The 23,560-nt window shown below is 44.1% G+C and overlaps 1 protein-coding gene across 2 annotated transcripts in view; it reads left to right on the top strand.

Annotated features, from left to right (window-relative positions):
* Nucleotides 1-19,552, top strand: part of LOC135540124 (calcium-dependent secretion activator 1-like) — a 164,616-nt gene extending 145,064 nt beyond the window's left edge. For both annotated transcript variants that reach the window (XM_064966523.1, XM_064966525.1), the window contains 2 exons: nucleotides 16,050-16,154; nucleotides 16,921-19,552. In XM_064966523.1, the coding sequence (XP_064822595.1) occupies nucleotides 16,050-16,154; nucleotides 16,921-17,094 (279 nt within the window). In that variant the 3' untranslated portion in view covers nucleotides 17,095-19,552. The remainder of the gene's footprint in view (nucleotides 1-16,049; nucleotides 16,155-16,920) is intronic.
* Nucleotides 19,553-23,560: the final 4,008 nt, after the last annotated feature.

Below are 23,560 nucleotides of genomic sequence, written 5' to 3'. Positions count from 1 at the left end.
ATCATAAGGGGATTACTTTTGAAATCACACAATGCCTGCAAATGAATAGCCATTATGTACATTTCACACGCGCAGACCAAAACCAAAATCTAAATTCTCTCTTCTGTCTTTTGATCTTCCTTTGACCGGTAATGATTTGTCTCCCCACGTTTTGTTAGTAGGATTGGTACCCATTAGAATAGCTCCTTTAGAAGGAGCCAACAGACCAATCAGATGCGTGGTGGGCATGTCTTAGCCCTATAGAGCAGCCATACTCAACAGGGGGAACGCCAGATTATCCGGACCCAGAACGGGGTCAATACAGACCATGGGTCCCGACTTAAAAATACATTTAAAATAAATTAAAACAATATTTTTTTTGGGGGGGGACTCATTCTGGCTTTCAACTCAATGCTGTTGAGAGTTGTAATTGTAGAATGCACAAGGTGCAATTTCAAATGTTGTAGTACATGGGCAGTTTTCCTCTTATGTCATTCACTGACAGACCTTAGAGAGCTATTTATTACCTGTCAGAAATGGCCAGGTGATTAACTACTAGCCCATTTTAGCTAGATAGGTAAGTTAGGCTAACAACATTTTGTAGTTATGTGCCCAGGGCACTGATGTTCCCCCTCAGCTTCATGGCAAAATGTGTAGAATTGCAGGAATTACCTTAAAAACAAAACAACAACAAAACTCTCCACCAACAAGATGGGTGTGAACAGTTTGAACAGTTTGGGGTTGCATAGATTGCAAGGTGGGGGTTTGTTCTTATGCCAATAAATGCCAATACCCATTCGGACCTTTGCCATCTAGGAAATTTGTGTGACCGCACCTTCTCAATTATTAGATGAGTTGAGTACCCGGTTAGGGTCAGATTTTAGTGTGAGGGGTATGACTAGGGCCCTTCCTAAGGATCCATTCTAATACCCACCCTCAGCCTTAGACCTGAGCAATGGCTGAGGAGTAACTCCATAAAACGTTCCTTGGGGAAAAATTCTGTTTTCAATAGTTCCCCCTACCCTAATCCCTTGGGTCTTGATGACATTTAGTCAAGGGTTTAGGTGTGTGTGTGTGTGTGTGTGTGTGTGTGTGTGTGTGTGTGTGTGTGTGCGTGCGTGCGTGCGTGCGTGCGTGCGTGCGTGCGTGCGTGCGTGCGTGCGAGCGAGCGAGCGAGCGAGTGTGTGGAGGCCAGTTGATCGGAAGGCATACCTTATGTCGCCTCAGGGTTAATTAGAGTGGAGACATGGATTTCTCCAAGACATCATTAGATGTCATGTTCACGATAATAAGGTTGTGTTTAGACAGGCAGCCCAGTTTGGATATTTTTTCCACTAATTGGTCTTTTGACCAATCACATCAAATCTTTTCACATCAGATATTTTTCAGGGCTGATCTGATTGGTCAAAAGACCATTTACTAGTAAAAAGATCAGAATTGGACCGCCTGTGTAAATGCAGCCTAAGGAGATTACATGGATATGGTTCACTTTATTTAGATATGTGTCAGCAGCACTGCCTTTAGCCCAGGGTGCCGTTTGACATCAGACTGACCATATGGGTATACATTAGTGTGTTAAGAAAACAACAACGCCCAAGAAATGAATTGGGAAAGGAGACATATTAGAAAGTGAATAATGCCTATGTTGTTATTATTTGAGGATTTGACCTCTTCTCTGTCAGTAAAGATTGCTGTCTAGGCACAGCTCTGTAGCTCATTGTGCAAATGCCAAGAGGGTGAAACAACTTGTTATTTTGAATTGTTATTGCATTCAGTGAGAAAAATACTATTTGATTCATGCCATTTTTACATACCGTAATCCAATCTTTCTGTGATTGCTTTAATAATACAATTTTGTTTGTGAAAATTGAGGCTTGGACGTGTGTGTGTGGGGGGGGGGTTGTGTGTGGGGAGAGTGATGCGGGTATTATTCAACAGTAATGATTAATCTTGCAGAACTGTTCCCAAAGTACAGATGGCTTTTGTGATGTGCTGTAGGTTTTGCAGAGGACAGATTTTTCCAAGCTGCCGAAGCAGCACCAAATTGTATGCAGCGATAAAGAGATGAAACTCGCAGTCAGATGGCTAAATTTGTTAAATTCAGGGGCAGGGAAATGGGGAGGGGAAGGGGGAGAGGGAGGGATGGAGCGGGATGAGAGCGTTTGTACTACTACTCTTTCTGGTAGATCTTGAAAGAACAGCTGAAGAGATGAAGATTAAAACAGCTGTGCTTAACGTAAGGGCTCATCGACTTAATGCAGATATCATTGATTAAAAAATACATCTCTTTAGCTGGGGCCAAATCCAGCGCTTCACTGATACACTAGCTGCCTGGTGTGGGCCTCCAGCCTCCAGCACCAGGGAACAGAGAGAGAGCTGCCTCTGTTGGGCGCTAGTTCTAGCTGTTCCCCGGCCAACCACAGCTACACAGATTACACGGGTCAATTATACACTTAATCTGCCTCCTGGGGATTAGGGCCCAGCTCATTGATTGATTTGAAGTATTTCCGTTGACCTTGGTAGTTATCAGATCTGCGAGATTGCACGTTATGACTAAGTTAAAACGCTTTAATCGCCACGCAGCAAACTAGTTTATGGCTGGCAGGGGGCAGCGGAGGGGAGGGTGGGAGGGGTTAGATTGGGATTGAGATTTAGGATTGTGCTGCTGCTTTCTACTGTTTCTGTTGCTGCTGGTTTGTGCTTGTGATGATGATGATGATGATGATGATAATTGTGACAGACCTGATGCAATACCACTTCACTGTCCCGAACACTTGACCACTTTGCAGGCTCTGGCCAAGCGCAGAGCAGAGCCAAGTGAACAGTTTAATCAACTTGAGCTTCTTGTGCAGCATGCAAAGTTAACTGTGGCAGAGTGGGTCAGGCAGACAGAGAGGAGAGCCAGAGCCAGATAAAGGATAGCTGAATGGAGGGAAAGAAGGAAGGAAGGAAGGTTTTAATGAGACCTAGGGTGAGAACTCTGAGTTGTTTCTATGTCGAAGAGATTACTTAATTTCAACGTTAGCTATACAATGTCTTATTTATGTATTTAGTTTTACAATACTATTAATGTAAAGTTGTAAAATGTAATTTCTCGGGACAGACATGCCTGTTTGTATATTTAAACATTAAGTGTGAAAAGAAAGTACACTTGGTAGCACTTTATAATAACTCCACGTAATAAAGTATTTATAATAGATTAGTAAATAGTCGCTTCATAATTGTTTTATCATTACATTTGTACAGTTATTTACACCTTTTAAAGTATTGAATAATTATTCATAAGATCATTCATAAGATGTTTAATATAGTTCCTTAAACCAATTACTAATCATTAGTTAAGTTTTTTTGCCTGGCCCCATTAAAAGTGTTGGCTATTTACAGTGTATTCGGAAAGACCCCTGACTTTTTACACATTTTGTTACGTTACAGCCTTATTCTAAAATTGATTAAATACATTTTTGTTCCTCATCAATCTACACACAATACCCCATAATGACAAAGCAAAAACAGGTTTTTAGCAATGTTTGCAGATGTATTAAAAATAAAAACAGATACCTTATGTACATATGTATTCAGACACTTTGCTATGAGACTCGAAATTGAGCTCAGATGCATCCTGTTTCTATTGATCATCGTTGAGATGTTTCTTCAACTTTATTGGAGTCCGCCTGTGGTAAATTCAATTGATTCGACATGATTTGGAAAAGCACACCTGTTTAATGGTGCCCACAGAGATGGTCGCCACGCTGGTCGCCTCATTTCGCATTCTTAGGAAACTATGAAGTATTTTGTTTTTTTATGTATTATTTCTTACATTGTTACCCCAGGAAATCTTAAGTCTTATTACATACAGCTGGGAAGAACTATTGGATATAAGAGCAACGTCAACTTACCAACATTATAACCAGGAATAAGACTTTCCCGAAGCAGATCCTCTCTTCGGACCATCACCCAGCACAATGGATCTAATCCCAGCAGCTGACCGAAAACAACAGCGATGGAGAAGGGGCAGACGGAGCGGTCTTCTGGTCAGGCTTCGTAAACGGGCACATTGCTTACCGCTCCTGAGTATACTACTACAATGTCCAGTCTCTTGACAACAAGGAAGACGAAATTCGAGACACGGGTTGCCTTTCAGAGAGACATCAGAGATTGTAACATTCTCTGTTTCACGGAAACATGGCTTTCTCGAGATATTGTTGGAATCGGTTCTCCATGCATCACGCCGACAGAGATTAACACCTCACTGGGAAGAGGAAGGACGGGGGTGTATGCTTTATGATTAACAACTCTTGGTGCAATCATAACAACGTAACAGCTTACAATGTAAGCCATTCTACCTACCAAGAGAATTCTTGTCAGTTATAGTCACAGCTGTGTACAACCCCCCTCAAGCGAACACCAAGATGGACCTCAAGGAACTTCACTGGACTCTGTGTAAATTGGCAACTATATATCCGGAGCCTGCATTTATTGAAGCTGAAGATTTTAACAAAGCAAATTTGAGAACAATGCTACCTAAATTTTATCAGCATATTGATTCCACGACACGTAGGGCTAATACTCTTGACCACTGCTTGTCTAACTTCCGTGGTGCATACAAAGCCATCTCCCGCCCTCCCTTCGGCAAATCCGACCACGATGCCATCTTGCTCTTCCCGGCTTATAGGCAGAAACTCAAACAGGATGTACCAGTGACGAGAACCATTCAACACTGGTCTGACGAATCGGAAGCCACACTCCAAGATTGTTTTGATCACGCGGACAGGAATATGTTCCAATCAGCCTCAGAGGACAATATTGACTTATATGCTGACTCGGTAAGTGCGTTTATAAATTAATGCATTGGAGACATCGTAGCCTCTGTGACCATTTAAAACCTACCCTAACCAGAAACCGTGGATGTATGGCGGCATTCGCATAAAACTGAAAGAGCGATCCACCGCATTTAACCATGGAAAGAGGTCTTGAGATATGGCTGAATATAAACAGTGTAGTTATTCCCACCCCAAGGTAATCAAACAAGTGAAATGCCGGTACAGGGACAAGGTGGAGTTGCAATGAAATGGCTCAGACACGAGACGTATGTGGCAGGGTCTACAGGAAATCACAGACTACAAAAATAAAAACAGCCACATCACGGATACCGACGTCACGCTTCCACACAAACTACCTTCTTTAACCGCTTTGAGGATAATACAGTGCGACTGTTTCAGCTCGCTAACAAAGTCTGCGGGCCCCCCTCTCCTTCTCAGTGGCTGACATGAGTAAAACATTTAAACATGTTAACCATCGCAAGGCTTCTGGCACAGAAGGCATCCCAAACTGTGTCCTCAGAACATGCGCAGACCAGCTGGCTGGTGTTTTTACAGACATATTTAATCGCTCCCTATCCAAGTTTGTTGTCCACACATGCTTCAAGATGGCGCCCATTGTTCCTGTACCCAAGAAGGCAAAGACAACTGAATTAAATGACTACCGCCCATAGCACTCATTTCTGTCATCATGAAGTGCTTTGAGATGCTAGTCAAGGATCATATCACCGCCACCTTACCGGCCACCCTAGACCCACTTCAGTTTGCATACCGCCCCAACAGGTCCACAGATGACGCAATCGCCATCACACTGCACACTGCCCTATCCCATCTGGATAAAAATAATAACTATGTAAGAATGCTGTTCATTGACTACAGCTCAGCATTCAGCACCATACTACCCTCCAAGCTCATCATCAAGCTGGAGGCCCTGGGTCTCAACCCCTCCCTGTGCAACTGGGTTCTGGACTTTCTGACGGGCCGCCCCCAGGTGGTGAAGGTAGGCAACAACATCTCTACTTCGCTGACCCTCAACACTGGGGCCCCACAAAGGTGTGTGCTCAGCCCTCTCCTGTACTCCCTGTTCACCCACGACTGCATGGCCACGCACGCCTCCAACTCAATCATCAAGTTTGCAGATGACATAACAGTAGTGGACTTGAAAAACAACAATGACGAGACAGTCTACAGGGTAGGGGTGAGGGCACTCTGAGTGTGGTGTCAGGAAAACAGCCTCTCACTCAACGTCAACAAAAAACAAAGGAAATGATCGTGGGCTTCAGGAAACAGCAGAGGGAGCACCCCACTATCCACATCGAGGGGACAGCAGTGGAGAAGGTGGAAAGTCTTAAGTTCCTGGGTGTACATATCACAGACAAACTGAAATGGTCCACCTACACAGACAGTGTGGTGAAGAAGGCGCAACAACTCGGCCCACAGGACGTACCTCGCCCATTCTCCAGGCCGGTCCTGGCAATACGACCTCAGAAACCTACCCACTTCCTGGTTTACTCTCTCCACCTGCCCATTACTGTCAGGGTGATAGCCAGAGGTAAGGCTGACCGAGATCCCCAGACGCTCCATAAACGCCTTCCAAACCCGGGACGTGAACTGGCGACCCCGATCAGATACGATGTCCTCTGGAACCCCATAGTGCCGGAAGACGTGGGTAAATAGAGCCTCTGCAGTCTGTAGGGCCGTAGGGAGACCAGGCAATGGGAGGAGACGGCAGGACTTCGAGAACCGATCCACAACGACCAGAACGGTAGTGTTCCCCTGAGATGGGGGAAGATCAGTAAGGAAATCTACCGAGAGATGGGACCATGTCCATTGTGGAACCGGGAGGGGTTGTAACATCCCTCTAGGCAGATGCCTAGGAGCCTTACTCTGAGAGCATACCGAACAGGAAGAGACATAGAGCTTCACATCCTTAGCTAAGGTGGGCCACCAGTATTTCCCCCTATGACCCCGCAATGTCCTATCAATCCCGGATGACCCGAAGACGGTAGTGTGTGAGCCCACCGAATCAATTTATCACGGACACCAAGCGGCACGTACCTATGACCGGTCAGACACTGTGTAGGCGCAGGTTCAACCCTCAACGCCCGCTCGATGTCCGCGTCCACCTCCCATACCACCGGGCCACCAGCCGAGAGGCTGGAAGGATGGGAGTGGGTTCGATGAACCGGTCCTCGGTGTCATAGAGACGGGACAGCGCGCCGGCCTTAGTGTTAAGGGAACCTGGTCTATAAGAGATCGTAAATCTAAAGCGTGTAAAGAACATGGCCCACCTAGCCTGACGCGGATTCAGTCTCCTCACTGCTCTAATATACTCCATATTGCGGTGGTCAGTCCAGATGAGGAAAGGGTGTTTAGCCCCCTCTAGCCAGTGTCTCCACACCTTCAGGGCCTTTACCATAGCTAGTAACTCCAGGTCCCCCACATCATAGTTCCGCTCTGCCGGACCCAGCTTCTTAGAAAAGAAAGCGCAGGGACGGAGCTTCGGTGGCGTGCCCGAGCGCTGAGACAGCACGGCTCAAACCCCAGCCTCGGACGCATCCACCTCCACTATGAATGCTAACGAAGGGTCCGGATGCACCAACACGGGAGCTTCAGTGAACAGCGCCTTCAACTGGTTGAAGGCTCCATCAGCCTCTGCTGACCATCGCAGACGCACCGGCCCCCCCTTCAGCGGTGAGGTAATGGGCGCCACTACTTGGCCAAAACCCCGGATAAACCTCCGGTAGTAATTGGCAAACCCTAAAAACCGCTGCACCTCCTTTACCGTGGTCGGAGTCGGCCAATTACGCACGGCGTTAACGCGGTCACACTCCATCACCACCCCCGAGCTGGAAATGCGATAACCCAGGAAGGAAACGGCTGGTTTGTAGAACACACATTTCTCAGCCTTGACGTAAAGGTCATGCTCCAGCAGTCGCCCAAGAACCTTGCGCACCAGGGAGACATGCGCGGCGCGTGTGGCAGAATAAATCAAGATGTCATCCATATAGACAACCACACCCTGCCTGTGCAAGTCCCTGAGAATCTCATCTACATAGGATTGGAAGACGGCTGGAGCATTTTTCAACCCATACGGCATGACGAGGTACTCATAGTGGCCTGATGTGGTACTAAACGCTGTTTTCCACTCGTCTCCTCCCCGAATACGCACCAGATTATACGCGCTCCTGAGGTCCAGTTGTGTGAAGAAACGCACTCCGTGGAATGATTCCAACACCGTAGCGATTAGAGGTAGCAGATAACTCAAACCCACTGTGATCGAATTGAGACCTCGATAATCAATGCACGGACGCAGACCTCCCTCCTTTTTCCTCACAAAAAAGAAACTCGAGGAGACGGGTGACATGGAGGGCCGAATGTACCCCTGTCTCAGAGCTTCCGTGACATATGTCTCCATAGCCCTGACCAGCCCTGACCCTAAAGGTCGGCTATCTAAGGAGTGCACGGGGACAGGTCGGTCTATCTGCACTAACGGAATACCCAACTTACGGGCGAGTCCGCGATCCATAAAACTCCCAGCTGTGCCTGAATCGACTAGTGCCTTATGCTGAAGAGAGGGGGAAAAACGCAGGGAAAAAAATAAACAAAAACATGTGACCAACAGGGAGCTCTGGGTGAGTTTGGTGCCTGCTCACCTGGGGTGGCCGAGAAGTGTTCCGCCGGCCAGCTCGACTCCCAGAGGAACTCCTCCAGCACCGGCGCCACAATAGGCGCAGGAGGAGCCTCCTCCTCCGGTCTCCCTAGATGCAGCTCCTCCCAACTGGACCCCTTCTAAACGCCCGCGGGCAGCTAGCAGGTTGTCCATTCGAATCGACATGTCTATCAGTTTATCAAGGGAGAGAGTTGTGTCCCGACAAGCTAGCTCCCGGCGGACGTCCTCCCGGAGGCTGCAACGGTAATGGTCCATCAGGGCCCTGTCATTCCACCCAGCACCAGCAGCTAGGGTCCTGAACTCCAACGCGAAGTCCTGCGCACTCCTCGTCTCCTGTCTGAGGTGGAACAGTCGCTCACCCGCCGCTTTGCCCTCTGGTGGGTGGTCGAACACAGCTCGAAAACTGCAGGTGAACTCCAGGTAGTTGTCCCGAGCCGAGTCTGGGCTGTTCCAGACAGTGTTGGCCCAGTCCAGGGCACTATCCATTAAACAGGAGACAAGGAGGCTCACACTCTCCTCACCCGAGGGAACCGGACGCACGGTAGCCAGGTAGAGCTCGAGCTGGAGCAAAAATCCCTGGCATCCAGCCGCCGCTCCATCGTACTCCCTCGGGGGGGAGAGACGCAATGTGCTGGACCCAGAGGACGACGTAGGTGGAGTAGGTGGCGTCGTCTGTGGGGGAGCTGGGGTAGACGTCGGTAGACCACTCCTCTCCCATCGCTCCATCCTCTCCATCATCTGGTCCATCGCTGTACCGATCCGAAGGAGGACGCGCTCCTCCATAGTTGGGAGAGGGGTGGTCGCTGCTCCTGCTGACTCCATTTATTCGGTGCGGGCTTCTGTTACAACTTCTAACAATGGTAAGTGGAGGAGTCAAGCACAGAGAGCAGGTAATTCAGTACGTGGATATTTTATTCCATAGACTGTGGAGCCACGACATGCAAAACACCAGTGCGCATGAAACAACCCGTCCCAAAATACAACGGACTAAAACTGTCCGGAAAAATACTGATAACACTCATACACCAGATAACAGAAAACAAGCCCGCACAAATACCCAGCGGGCCTAGTGCCCTTATATAGCCTACAAACAAACACTAACTCAAAACAGGTGTACCCAATTAAACCCAATAAACAGAAACAAACGGAAAGGGAATCGATGGCAGCTAATAGGCCGGCGACGACGACCGCCGAGCGCCGCCCGAAAAAGAAGAGGCACCATCTTCGGCGAGATTCGTGACACCATCGCTCATCCATATATTTATATGTATATATTTTCATTCAGCCCTTTAGATTTGTGTGTATAAGGTAGTTGGTGGGGAATTGTTAGATTACTTGTTAGATTTGTGTGTAGTAGGTAGTTGTTGGGAAATGTTAGATATTACTTGTTAGATATTACTGCACTGTTGGAACTAGAAGCACAAGCATTTCGCTACCCTCGCATTAACATCTGCTAATCATGTATATGTGACCAATAAAATGTTATTTGATTTGATATACGGTCCCACAGTTGACAGTGCATGTCAGAGCAAAAACTAAGCCTTGAGGTTGAAGGAATTAGAGCTCCGAGATAGGATTGTGTTGAGGCAAGGATCTAGGGAGGGGTACCACAACATTTCCCCAGCATTAAAGGTCCCCAAGAACAGAGTGCCCTCCATCATTCTTCAATGGAAGAAGTTTGGAACCAACAAGACATTTTCTAGAGCTGACCCCGGCCAAACTGAGCAATTGGGGGATAAAGGCCCTTATCCCCCAATTGCTCAGTTTGGCCCCTAAAACACATCAATGTTTAAACAATAAACTCACAATACAATACATTGGATGCTTAAGAAAATATATTGAACATTTTATTCCAAAGCAGTCACATTGTTGTAATTAAATTTAAAAAAATGTCTGAAAATGCTAACATAAGCGTTTCATGGCAGTGTGGATTGCAGTTCTTCTTTAGAGTAGTCTAATCTCAGTCAACCCAGAACTATTAAACTATTTAACATTTGAGTTCTTGTTAGTAATGGGAGTTCCAGTTTGCGAACTCCACGTAAAAGGTAACTCTCAGCCAAAAAAGCATTATAGTAAACATCTTATGAATGGAGTATTGAATTATAAATTATGAATAAACTATTTACTAATCCATTATAAATACTTTATTAGGTGGAGTTATTATAAATAGCTACCCATGATTTATCTGCTGTTGTTTTTCTCCACCCAGTGTTTAATTTTGGAGAATGTGTTTTTTCACTTTTACAAATGAAATACTGTGTTGGCCTTATTGAATACTATACTATATTCATGAAGTGCTATATTTTATTTATTGAAAAGTTTTGTTTAGTGCTGTTGATCTTTATCAGTTGGATTAACTTCATATCAAATTACATCAACAAAAAGAGAAGCGAACATGTTTACTATTAAAACAAAAGTGTAATTCACTCTTGGAAAATCTACGTTGTCACAAATATGGTTGAAGAAATGTGTTTATGGCTTAGGGGGATGAGGACATGTTATTAACATAACGCAGGCTATTCTCAGGATATTAAAAAAACATATATGTAAAAATATCTACTATTTAGCAGGCGCTTTTATTCAAAGCAACTTACAGTAGTGCCTGCATACGTTTTAATATTGGTGGTCCCAGCAGGAATTGAAACTGCAATCTTGTCATTGCAAGTGCAGTGCTCTACCAACTCAGCCACAGAGGACCACAATGATGTGTTTTTTCCATGTAAACCCATGATCTCATTATGTTGATATAAACCAATAGTGAAAAGAGCCTCGAGAATGGATGATGAATCTGAACAATAGTAGGATAGAATAAAACAAGACTAAGGATAACAAACAGATAGTATATTGATTCACTGTGGCTGTTGAAAATATGTCAAAAGGTTTCGCTTCCTTTTAATGAAGCCTGTAAGCAGCTTAGGCTCTTTATAATTACTGAGGGAGCATTTTGTTTCCATCCATCTACCCTCACTGTGATCTCAGACTCTGGCATAAATCCCTTCTGACTTACCCCAGAGGTCCATGTCAGTGGTCAAAACCAGATGAGGGCAGGAATGGATGAATAACATAAGATGAGGGAAATGGAAGTTAAATGAAGCTGTCTTTTATGTTGAGTGGGACAAGTCCCACTATTTGGTGAAGGGGGGTGATCGGGTTGGTTGATCACACATACATTACATACACACACCATTTTCTCTCTCTTTCTCTCTCTGTGTCTTTCTTTCTCTGTTTCCCTCTCTTTCTCCCTCTTTATCTAAAGGGAGGTATGGTGGCATTTGTTTGATTAACTTGTCTGACAAAAGTGACAGCTGCTTGCGGGTGCGTGTGGATGAGAGGCTCAGTGCGGGTCCCTCTTTGTACATCTGTCAGCGGAGAGGCAGGGGAAAAGGGTGAAAAGAGACAAATTGGTCCCGAAAGGCAGGCCATTCACCTTCTGCACCCCCTCTCCGCCCCCCCGTCCCTCCTTCCCATTCTGGTGCTCGGCGGGATCCTCAAGTGCTTGCTGGCTTATTCCATTTCGCTCCCCCTATAGAGTCTGAAGCCCACAAGTGTTTTACTCGTCATTCTGAGCCCCTCAATCTGCCTCTAAGCGGCCTTTTGTGAGGAGAATGGCTCACTTTGCTCAGACCGTGGCTCTGTTTTTTTCTCCACTGAGCTTTTCTGTCCTTTATTGTGTGTTTACTCAATGACGCTGCGTAGTCCATAATTCCAACCGTTTCATTCCTCACAACAAGCTCTTTCTCTCTTTTTTTAACCATGTTTTTGTAAATTACTCTCTTATTTGGACACTGTAATCAGTTCAACTGACACTCACTAGTGTAATGTGACTGGTGCTTTTGTGAGAGACTCGGATTTCAACAGAAAACAGTTCAGAAATTATTGAGACCCTCTCACTTGCTTTCATTTGATATAAACATTTATGTTAGCCTTGTGTTAGATATGCAAAGAACACTTATTGTTAACCTGATTTATTTCAAATGTATTTTAAAGAAAGACTGATTATTATAGCGATCTAGTAGTGGTTGGGCACACAGAGGATTTTTGTTCCACTTAAGGTTGCGCTGAAGCGTATGAATTGTTGGCTGGGCTCTCCTTTGTATAGGCGGCACAATCAGAACAGTTTGAAGCCCATAAGCTTGCTGAGCCTGAAACTTTATTTCAATTCTGCCATTCAGAGCACTGCGCTCCCCGAGGTTTAGAGGAGTAGAAAGGAGAGCGGTTAGAGCAGAGCACAGGGCGCTGGCAGGATCTGAGGGCTACAGCAGTGGCGGTGCTCTCCCAGCGTGGAGGGACATGGTTAGGGCCGTCAGCTTCCTGTGAAAGGACTGACTACCCCTGGGGTCAGCTTAGCCCTAATGGGGGGGAGACGGGGGGGCGAGGGGACCTGGGGGTCACCGGTGTGGGTTACTATGGTAATTGAGTTCCGTCATCAATGGGCCTCCTCTCATGAGCTATAAAGCAGACAATAACAGGCAGGCAGCAGCGGTGAAAAGCAAGCAGGTAGGATTACTCTGCCCCTTTGTCGTAAGTGCATAATGTCTTGTAGTCAGATTTAAAGACTTCTCAACCCCCGGGTCCTCCCCTCAGCTGCCCACTGGGGGGCCTAATTTAGCGGCCCGAGCTGCCAGCTAGACCAGTGTGGACAGCTCTTTTTAACCACTAACAAAGCCCTGCACTAGACATCCTGGCCAAGAGTGCTGGAGAAAGGTTGTGCCTTCGATCGGCCCTACCACTCTTTAATGGATTTTTTAAGAATGTTTGGTTTTCATTTTAAGGGGCTTGGAGTGTGGAGGCGTACTGTGTGTGTGTGTGTGTGTGTGTGTGTGTGTGTGTGTGTGTGTGTGTGTGTGTGTGTGTGTGTGTGTGTGTGTGTGTGTGTGTGTGTGTGTGTGTGTGTGTGTGTGTGTGTGTGAGGAAGAAGGAAAAAGTAGTGGTGCATTATGTCTCTCTGAAACACAGCGACCTCCCCTCTCCTTTAGAACTATGCCTGTCGCTTTGCATTAGCATTGTCGCAGCAACAATCATCATTCCATGCCTCCCGCTAATTGCAGACACAGCTGGGTTCCAGCAGGACACCTACTACACACCCCAGCCTCGCACCAACCAGGCCCAATCTGTGGAGCACTGACACACACACAAATACAGTACACTCTCTCCTACTGCAAGGTCCCAGCCCGTTCAGACCAGATCCAATCTGGTATGTAGCACTGACACATACACAATCACATGCACACACACAGACCTACACACACACACACACACACACACACACACACACACACACACACACACACACACACACACACACACACACACACACACACACACACACACACACACACACACACACACACACACACATTACCACCAGCAAGGGCAGAAAGAGGCAGAGTCGCAGGTTGCTTGTAATCCCCCTGTACCCCCCATGGAGGGCCCTGCCTCTCCTCCAGCATTCCTGCTTTTTTGTGATTTTTGGGGGCCCAGCACAAAGGCCTAAGCCGACCCCTTACCAGTCCTCTGTCCCAGCCTCGCAAAGGAGGGGTGAGGACCCATGAGGTGTGTGAAAGAAAAGGGAGGGTGTTTGTATATGCATGTGTGTATGTGCACGTATGTGAATGTATTCATGTGTGTGTATTTGTGGGACGGGTGTATGTGTGTATGCATTGGGATACAAGGGGAGGGGTGTGCAGATTTGCACTGAATTCTGTTGGTTGCCCCCCTGCCAGGCGTTATGGCTTCCTGTAACATGTCAGATATGAGTGTGAACACCAGGTTCAAGGCCGGGTGTTGTGTGTGGTGGTGGTGGTGGTGGTGAAGGGGCATGGGAGGAGGTTGGTGTTGCAGGGGGCAGGAGGTCTCACTGCCTCCCAGCTCGTCACTCCAAGGGGGATGGGTCCTGCAGATGTTCATGTATGTATGTGTGTGATGAAGCAGTGGAACTCCTACCCGTACGCACACGAACACACGAACACACACAAAGACACACAACCCCCCAAAACCTCCATTATCCAATCCCTAATATCAGAACTCGTTAGAATGTCACAGATTTTGTCCCTGTTGGGTTTTGACATTATTTATTCAGAGCCATATTACATGTGTTTTGGCTGTCAGCTATTGCTAGCCTCCTGCTGATCCCAATCGAGCCTAAAAAGAGTGAGTTCCTGGGTGTGTTCATCTGCTCTGAGAAATTGGTTAGGGTTTGTTAGTCTGTTCATAGTTGAACAAAGCAAGAGTGCCATCACTGTTCATTTCACAAGCCTGGCATCAGAGTCCGTCTGTCTCCAAGTTTCGCTTGAGCACACACACCCACACGTATATATCCCACTGCTCCTCATTGCTGCTTCACTGTGGAATGTGGTCAACTTAAGAGAAACCTCTTAGAAGCTTCTGTTTGATATGAAATGTCATATTTTATCATAAATGACCAGTGTTCTCTAGAAGATGACTGAATGTTATTATCAGAACTGAGACTGGGAAAGAGAATGTGAAGAGTGAAATAATGGGTTCAAGTAATAATGGGTGGGGGAGTGATGAAATAACCCTATTCAGAGGTTATGAAAGTGAGTGAGAGAGTTGAGCAAAGATAAAGAGAGGAGAGCATGTGGAGGCTAAGGCTGACAGGGAGAGATGGAAGACAGGCAGAGGGAAAAGATGAGAGAGAGAGATAGAGAGAGAGAGCAGTCACTCCAGGCCTGGCCTCTAGATGGGGGGTCGTGCTTGGGCCGAGATCACAGCCCTGCTGCCATTGCGATACCTTCACAGGCACAGAGCTGCAGAGAGGAAGCTGCCACAGTGATACACACGCAGCAGGTCACCACAGTGATTCAGGCCTTTATGTTGTACTCTTACTTACACTAGCACAACTCCAAGGAGTAGCTACATCGTCACCTCGTGGAGCAGGAACTGAAGATGTGTATACTGTTGTCACTACTGGGGTATGTTCACTTGAAATGTTAAATAGCTACTGATACCTACTTTCTATTGAGCTCCCTGATAGAACTATTTCCGTGTGGACTGAAAAAAATGTTCTCATATTTATTGAGTCTTTTTTGTACATGTGTAAAAAGGACAGTGCAGAAGGTCTTTCGTTGACAGAGTAAATTTCAGCAACACAAACTCAGTCACCCCAGATATGTCCCCCTCCTCCTTGCTTCTCTCTGACTGTTGAGCACTGGTCCACTCTGATTAGCATCAGCCTGCTCTGATCATTACGAATCAATTAGACTTCAAACAGGACTCAGCCCACAGATAAACATCTGGAGCCTCTCGGCTAGCTCCTCCGACTAGCTGCTGCTCCGGTTATAGAAGTTCTTCCAGTTTACTCTCCCCTCAGCTGAGAGAGGGAGACAGCGAGAGGGAGTCAGTCAGAGGGGAATGAGTGAGTGAAAGAGACGGAGAGGGAGTTGTTGAGATGGAGAGAGAATGAGAGGGGGATAGAGACGAGAGGAAAAAGACAGAGGGCCTGAAGGAGTGAGCGTGTAAATTCCGATGAAATGCTGGTTCTGCTTTTTTTCTGTATTTGGGTTGTCTGTGTGTGTGTGTGTGTGTGATTTGCTGGAGAATGCTGTGTTTTTGTGTTGCAGCAATGGTACACCAGCACCATGAACCTCCTGGGTACGTGGCTAACTGACCGGATGGACCTGCAGCTCCATGTCTACCAGCTCAAGATCCTAATCAGAGTAGCCAAGGTAAGACAAGCTCAGCAACCAGTGCCTCGCAAACCAATTGGTCATTAGTTCAAAGTAATCTATATAGATCGATAGATATCACAATCAAGTAGTGTAGAATTCCAACATTTCTCGTCTTAATCTGTGACCCTTATTAAATGAGTTGTGAGCTACCTTCTCTTGGGTTGATATAAAGCCTAGTAGTGACAACAATTGGTTCTCTAACCTGTATTAATATTTCAGTGTGAGCAGTAACTACTAAGTCCTACCAGCATAACATCACACATTTATTTCTGTTCTCTGAGAGACTTTCTCCCTATACATGCAGTAGTGACTGGTAAGGGCTGATCAGTACATGCATGCATGGGATCTGGCCTGACATGCAACATATAGTTTTTAGTGCCTTGTGTATTGATGATTTAGTACACATGTCTTTTGGGAAAATGCTACTCATAGGTAATTTGCTAAAGGTCTAAAATATTGTGAACTATTAAGTGTCCTCTTCTCATTGTGTCCGCTGCATTTTTACTGATATGAAAACACAGGTTAGGTGAACGCATTATAACACCTGTCTGCTGTCACCTGTCTAATTCTTTAATGATTCAGATGGAGGAAAGGGGATGAGGAAAGGAGGCCACCCTAGACAATCGAGATGTACCCAAACATTTCAGTGCATTCCTGGCTTCATGTCCTCTCTTGCCTTAGCAACTGACTGAGAATGCTTCCTCTGTGTGCTAGTCCCAACCCCGACCAGTGTTTTTATTCTCTTGGGGGTTTGTTCTTCCAGAAGAAGTACCGTGACTTCAGGCTGCAGGGCGTCCTGGACTCCACGCTGAACAGTAAGATGTATGACACGGTGAGGAACAGACTGACCCTGGAGGAGGCCACAGCATCGGTGAGGGAAGGAGGAATGGCGGGCATATCCATGAAGGACAGTGATGAAGACGACGATGATGTCTAGATCAACATCACGGGATGAAGGGGCCATTCGCATCCGTCTTAACCTGTGAATCAATGCATGTACTGTACCTACCAACTGTGTTATATTTCTCTGTCAGATAGAAATACCCACAAAGGAACAAAAATACAAATTAATAACTGAATATAGAAATTATAATGATATTAGTATAGTATATAGTATATTATAATTATGAAATATATTTAATTGTTTTACTAAATTGTAGGTGTTTTATGAAAAAAGTTAGCGGAGATTTCTGGCTCATTCTCCTAAATCCACTCCTTAATGTTCCTAAGCAATATGGAGAACCATGTGTATGTGGTATTGAGTAAAATGATTGAGGGTAATGCTTGGTGTGTCCATGTTGAATGCAAACCTGTTGAGGCGCTTTGTTAACGTACTGTGAAAACAGTAATGGTACATCATTGTGAGGAGGAGAGTAGGACCTCCTATTGTTCTTATTCCTCTCAGAGAAAATGTCTACTGCCTAAATGGAACCAAACCACAGTCAGACAGACAACCTGTTTGTATCTAGGTTGCAATACATTATCAAACTTAGCTATCCATCCTCTTAACAACATCAATGTAGAATTGACTTTTGTCGACTGAATTCAGTACTACTACAAAAATGTTCCCTCACTGGTAAAACATTTAGCCCCCTTTTTAAACAATGTCGTTTTTTAAAATGCAATATTTTCATTGTTTCGTTGTTATAGCTTGTGGATGTATTTATTGATCATTTTATGTTTCAATATATATATATTTTAGTAACAGTGAGCTCCAAAAGTATTGGGACAGTGACAAATGTTTTGTTGTTTTAATTATGACAGTGAGGTTAAAGTGCAGACTGTCAGCTTTAATTTGAGGGTATTTTCCTCCATATCGTGTGAACCGTTCAGAAAATACAGTACTTTTTGTACATAGTCCCCCCATTTAAAGTAGTAAAAAATCATTGGTCCCATATTCATAGCACACAATGACTACATCAAGCTTGTGACTACAAATTTGTTGGATGCATTTGTTGTTGGTTTTGGTTGTATTTCAATCATTTCATTCCCAATAGAATTGAACGGTAAATAATGTATTGTATTTTATTGTAAATAAGAATAGGATATGTTTCTAAACACTTCTACATTCATGTGGATGTTACCATGATTATGGGATCATCCTGAATGAATCGTGAATAATGATGAGTGAGAAAGTTAGACACACATAATACCCCCAAGACATGCTATCCTCTCACCATTAGAATAACAGGGGAGGTTAGCATTTTATATCATACCCCCAAGACATGCTATCCTCTCACCATTAGAATAACAGGGGAGGTTAGCATTTTATATCATACCCCCAAGACATGCTATCCTCTCACCATTAGAATAACAGGGGAGGTTAGCATTTTATATCATACCCCCAAGACATGCTATCCTCTCACCATTAGAATAACAGGGGAGGTTAGCATTTTATATCATACCCCCAAGACATGCTATCCTCTCACCATTAGAATAACAGGGGAGGTTAGCATTTTATATCATACCCCCAAGACATGCTATCCTCTCACCATTAGAATAACAGGGGAGGTTAGCATTTTTGGGGGGGTATGATATTTGTGTTTAACTTTCCCATTCATCATTATTCACGATTCATTCAGGATTAGCCGTAATCATGGTAGCATCCACATTAATGTAGAAGTGTTAAGAAACATATTGTATTCTTATTTACAAGTCATTGTATTATTTCAAATCCAAAGTGCTGGAGTGCAGAGCCAAAACAATAACACATTTGTCACGGTCCCAATATCTTTGAAGCTCACTGTATAATAGCAGTCAGCACAAAAATAGGAAATCATGAAGGGAAAAGAGACTTTCTTCTGTGTCCCCTATACTTCAGTGTCCCCTATACCCTGTGTCCCCTATACTTCAGTGTCTCCTATACCCTGTGTCCCCTATACTTTAGTGTCCCCTATACCCTGTGTCCCCTATACTTCAGTGTCCCCTATACCCTGTGTCCCCTATACTTCAGTGTCCCCTATACCCTGTGTCCCCTATACTTCAGTGTCCCCTATACCCTGTGTCCCCTATACTTCAGCCATTCCAGGAGATGTTTCCCCACTTTTATATCTGGATTGTGAGAGATGATGTATGCCAGTCTTTTCTCTGCCGCTGATATTGTTTTCTATATACACACAATGTACATTGCCTCGTGTGCAGTTACTGTATGTCCCAGGTATCCTCACAAAAAGTGTGTTTGTTCTCTGTGTAAAGTTACTGCTGGAGTCATTGTGCTTCTGCCTTATGGGAGGCTACGAAACTAGTAGCCTGGTCCCAGATCTGTGTGTGCTTTTGCCTTCTCCATTGTCATTGTCAAACCAATTTCCAAGCAGGTGAAAAGAGAGCAGAAACAGACTGGCACCCAGGCTACAGAACTGGGGCCAACAAAATAAAAATGCAACTATCTGTACAAACATACTGCTTTTTTTATGTGTCTTTGTTGTTATTGTTGTTATCTTGTGAAGTCCTGGAAATTGAAGTGACACTTCAATAGTAACATTACTTATAGAAAATGTAACTAATCTGCCCATACAAATTAATGTAAAGGGTTCATGTAAAGAGTTATGTAAAGAAAAACATATTCAAACTGATGAGGTTAACGGATTCCCTGAACCTGAATGCACAATACATATTAAAAAACATATTTAAAAACCCTGCCCTTGTAACCCCTTGTCCACCCCCCTTCCTGTCACGGTAATGTCCTAAGAAAAGAGTCTGAGATTAGTGTGTTGGATTAAAGCATCACTCATCTTCAGAGTTTATATTACAGCCCAGAGGAAGATTGGAAGAATGGCCAAAGATGATATGGACTTTGCCAGATCTCCACCAGATTAAAATTATTCTGCAAAAAAAAAAGTAATCAGGGCCAAGATGACAGATATCAGTAAAGTCAAGGGGATTACATTTAATAAAGCCACAAATTAAAAGAAGATAGATATTTTTAATTATTTCAGAGAAGAAGGGCGAACAACAAATCCTTCTTAGAAAATTGACAAAAACAAGATTTAGACCTAGTGTTGTGGGAATAAGGTGAATCAAAACAAAAAACAAGCAAATCATGTGTCTTACTCGAGAACAAGCCTATGGTTTGGATGAAGGGTGAAAACATATTTTGTCATTGCAGGGAATTGAGAGTAGAAATTAGTTGTACAAAACATGTCAAATGTCTGAATATGGGAAAGGTGAATTATCTGTGAAAATCTTCAGGTAATAATTGTGTGTATAGAAAAAAAGAGATGCATTGTTTTCAATTGCAGTCTTGTCACAGTCCCTTCTAATGTGTCCTGCGCAACTTGTGACCATCGTAGGGGGGGGAGAAGACATGTACATGTTCCTTGGAGTCTTTTGCACAATCAAAATGTTAAAGGTTATTTCCGATTGAGCAGACCAGTGGCAACCCGTCATTCAGGACATGTTATTTTGTTATTTTGGCATTAATACGTGTCCCATTTCAGATTGCAAACAATGTAAAACAAACAATCATTGAGTTAGTAAAGCCGCATGCAAACATGGTCTCTTTTTTGCTTTCGTGAGAAAGGCAGCTCCAAAATGCAGGTGTTTCAGCCTCGCTCAGTGCTTTTTGTGGTGGTGGGGCAGCCAGCGGGAATACGGAACGTACTGTAGGGGTTGGTAATGTTCTCTAGTTGTGCTACGATTGGCTCAGTGTTCTGTCACTCATGGGGACACAACGTCACCGCAAAATCTCGGGTGCTGACATAGAGTTACATTAGAAGTGCCCATCCAAGAAAATTCAAGGTTATTGGCCAGAGATAAAATGATGGCAAATCACGTTATATATACCGTAGGTTTGATTGGACTGATTATGTAAACATCATACTTTCAAAATCGTAGCTAGACAAGCAAGCATCTTCATGAATCATGTCATAAATCTACTGGAAAATCCTTGTCATATGAAGAGAAATTTTAGATAAAATGTATCATTGCTCATTGGCCATTGGGCACAAATTGTGGTCCAAGTCTGGGTTTAAGGGTTTCTTTTCCAAGCTTTAAAGGATAAACATTCAACACCATGGGCCAGAAAAGGTTGAATACATTGGCCATGCTGTCAATCCAGCATGACTTCAGCAGCATTCAAAACATCTGGAAACTCAGAACGGGGAAATCTCAGACTTTATTAAGACAGCTCCTACTGCGAAAATAAGTTTTGAACGGTCATCCAACTCGGAATTCCAAGTCGGGAACTCTGGCCTCTTTCTAGAGCTCTGAGCTGAAGATCACTGACGTCATGATTCGACCTTGTTTTTCAGTTGTCAGTTTTTCAGTTCAGTTTTTCAGTTGTCTTGAAAGCACTGTAAATCCAGTGAATTCCAGACTTTCATGACAAAAATGGCCCACAAGGGCCACCGCACCACCTTCCTGTTCAAGTAAGCACAGCACAACAAGGTGAGTTCAAAAATGTATTGTATGCTGCTGCATAAATGATGTAATTTGCCAGGGGGATATGTATATTGTAGCTAAGAAAGTTATACTAAGTGTATGTTGTCCAGTAAGCTGTTAGTAGCTCATGTGCCTCACCTTAATCATTTGTCCCCTTTCACCCTCATAACTTAGCCTACTGTTCTGACATGATGGTACACATCTTGCCGATAGCCTGTTTTAGAGAAATGTAATATTGTAAGAACTTTCATTGTCTTCTTATGCCCCTTTTATCCTACGGTTCTGATTTGGTGTACAGGGAAAACACTTTCATAACGGCCCATGTTCTGAATTCTGTCTGAACAAATAGTTAGATGTACTACATCCATCCAAGCACGCTCATCATTCAATCAATCAAATGTAAAATAAATAAATAAAATAATAATCAGTGGTTGTAGATGGTGCAACTGGTCAGTACCTCAGGAGTAAACGCCAGTTGCCTTTTTATAGCCAAGCATTCAGAAGTCGAGACATCAAGTGTGGTAGAGAGAGAGAGAGTCAAAAACAGCAGGTCCGGGACAAGGTAGCACGTCTGGTGAACAGGTCAGGGTTCACTAGCCACAGGCAGAACAGTTGAAACTGGAGCAGTAGCACAACCAGGTTGACTGGGGATAGCTAGGAGTCATCAGGCCAGGAGTCATGAGGCATGAACCTAGGGCCCAGGTATATTATTGCAGCATAGATGTTGGAGACTGAGACAGGGGTGGGTAGAGGGACATCAAAACTATGAAATAATACATATGGAATCATGTAGTAACCAAAAAAGTGTGAAACAAATCAAAATAGATTTTAGATTCTTCAAAGTAACTACCCTTTGCCTTGATAACAGCTTTTGCTTGGTAAGCAACTCCATTGTATATTTGGCCTTGTGTTTTAGGTTGTTGTCCTACTGAAAGGTCAATTTGTGTCCCAGTGTCTGGTGGAAAGCACACTGAAACAGGATTTCCCCTAGGATTTTACCTATGCTTAGCTCTATTCTGTTTCTTTTTCTCCTAAAAAATACTCCCTAGTCCTTGCTGATGACAAGCATGTCCTTAACATGATGCAGCCTCCAACATGCTTGAAAATATGAATAGTGGTTCTCAGTGATGTGTTGGGTTGGGTTTGCCCCAAACATTATGCTTTGTATTTGGGACATCAAGTTAATTTCTTTGCCACATTTTTTGCAGTTTTATTGCAAACAGGATGCATATTTTGTAATATTTTTATTCTGTACAAAGCTTCCTTCTTTTCACTCTATAATTGCGTTAATTATTGTGGAGTAACTACAATGTTGATTATCCATCCTCAATTTTCTCCTATCACAACCACTAAACTCTGTAACTGTTTTAAAGTCACCATTGGCCTCATGGTGAAATCCCTGAGCAGTTTCCTTCCTCTCCAGCAACTGAGTTAGGAAGGATGCCTGTATCTTTGTATGGACTGGATGTATTAAAACACCATCCAAAGTGTAATTAATAACTTTATCATGCTCAAAGGGATATTCAATGTCTGCTTTTATTTTTTTCCCATCTAACAACAGGTGCGATTCTTTGCGAGGCATTGGAAAACCTACCTAGTCTTTGTGTTTGAACCAGTGTTTAAAATTCATGGCTCGACTGAAGGACCTTACAGATAATTGTATGTGTGGGGTACAGAGATGAGGTAGTTATTAAAAAATTATGTTAATTAAACACTATTATTTTACAAAGAGTGAGTCCATGCAACTTATAATACGACTTGTTAAGCACATTTTTACTCCTGAACTTATTTAGGCTTGCCATAACAAAGGGTTTGAATACTTATTGACTCAAGACAGTTAAGCTTTTCATTTTTTTTTTAATTTGCAAAAAAGTCTAAAAACATAATTCCACTTTGACGTTATGGGGTATTGTGTTTAGGCCAGAGACACAAAATCTCAATTTAATCCATTTTAAATTCAGGCTGTAACACAACAAAATGTGGAAAAAGTCAAGGGGTGTGAAAACTTTCTGAATGTACTGTAG

This window comes from Oncorhynchus masou, chromosome 5, assembly GCF_036934945.1.
Source record: "Oncorhynchus masou masou isolate Uvic2021 chromosome 5, UVic_Omas_1.1, whole genome shotgun sequence".
Taxonomy (NCBI): domain Eukaryota; kingdom Metazoa; phylum Chordata; class Actinopteri; order Salmoniformes; family Salmonidae; genus Oncorhynchus; species Oncorhynchus masou.
The sequence above is the reverse complement of the archived record's forward strand: the minus strand, read 5'-3'. Positions and strand labels throughout refer to the sequence as shown.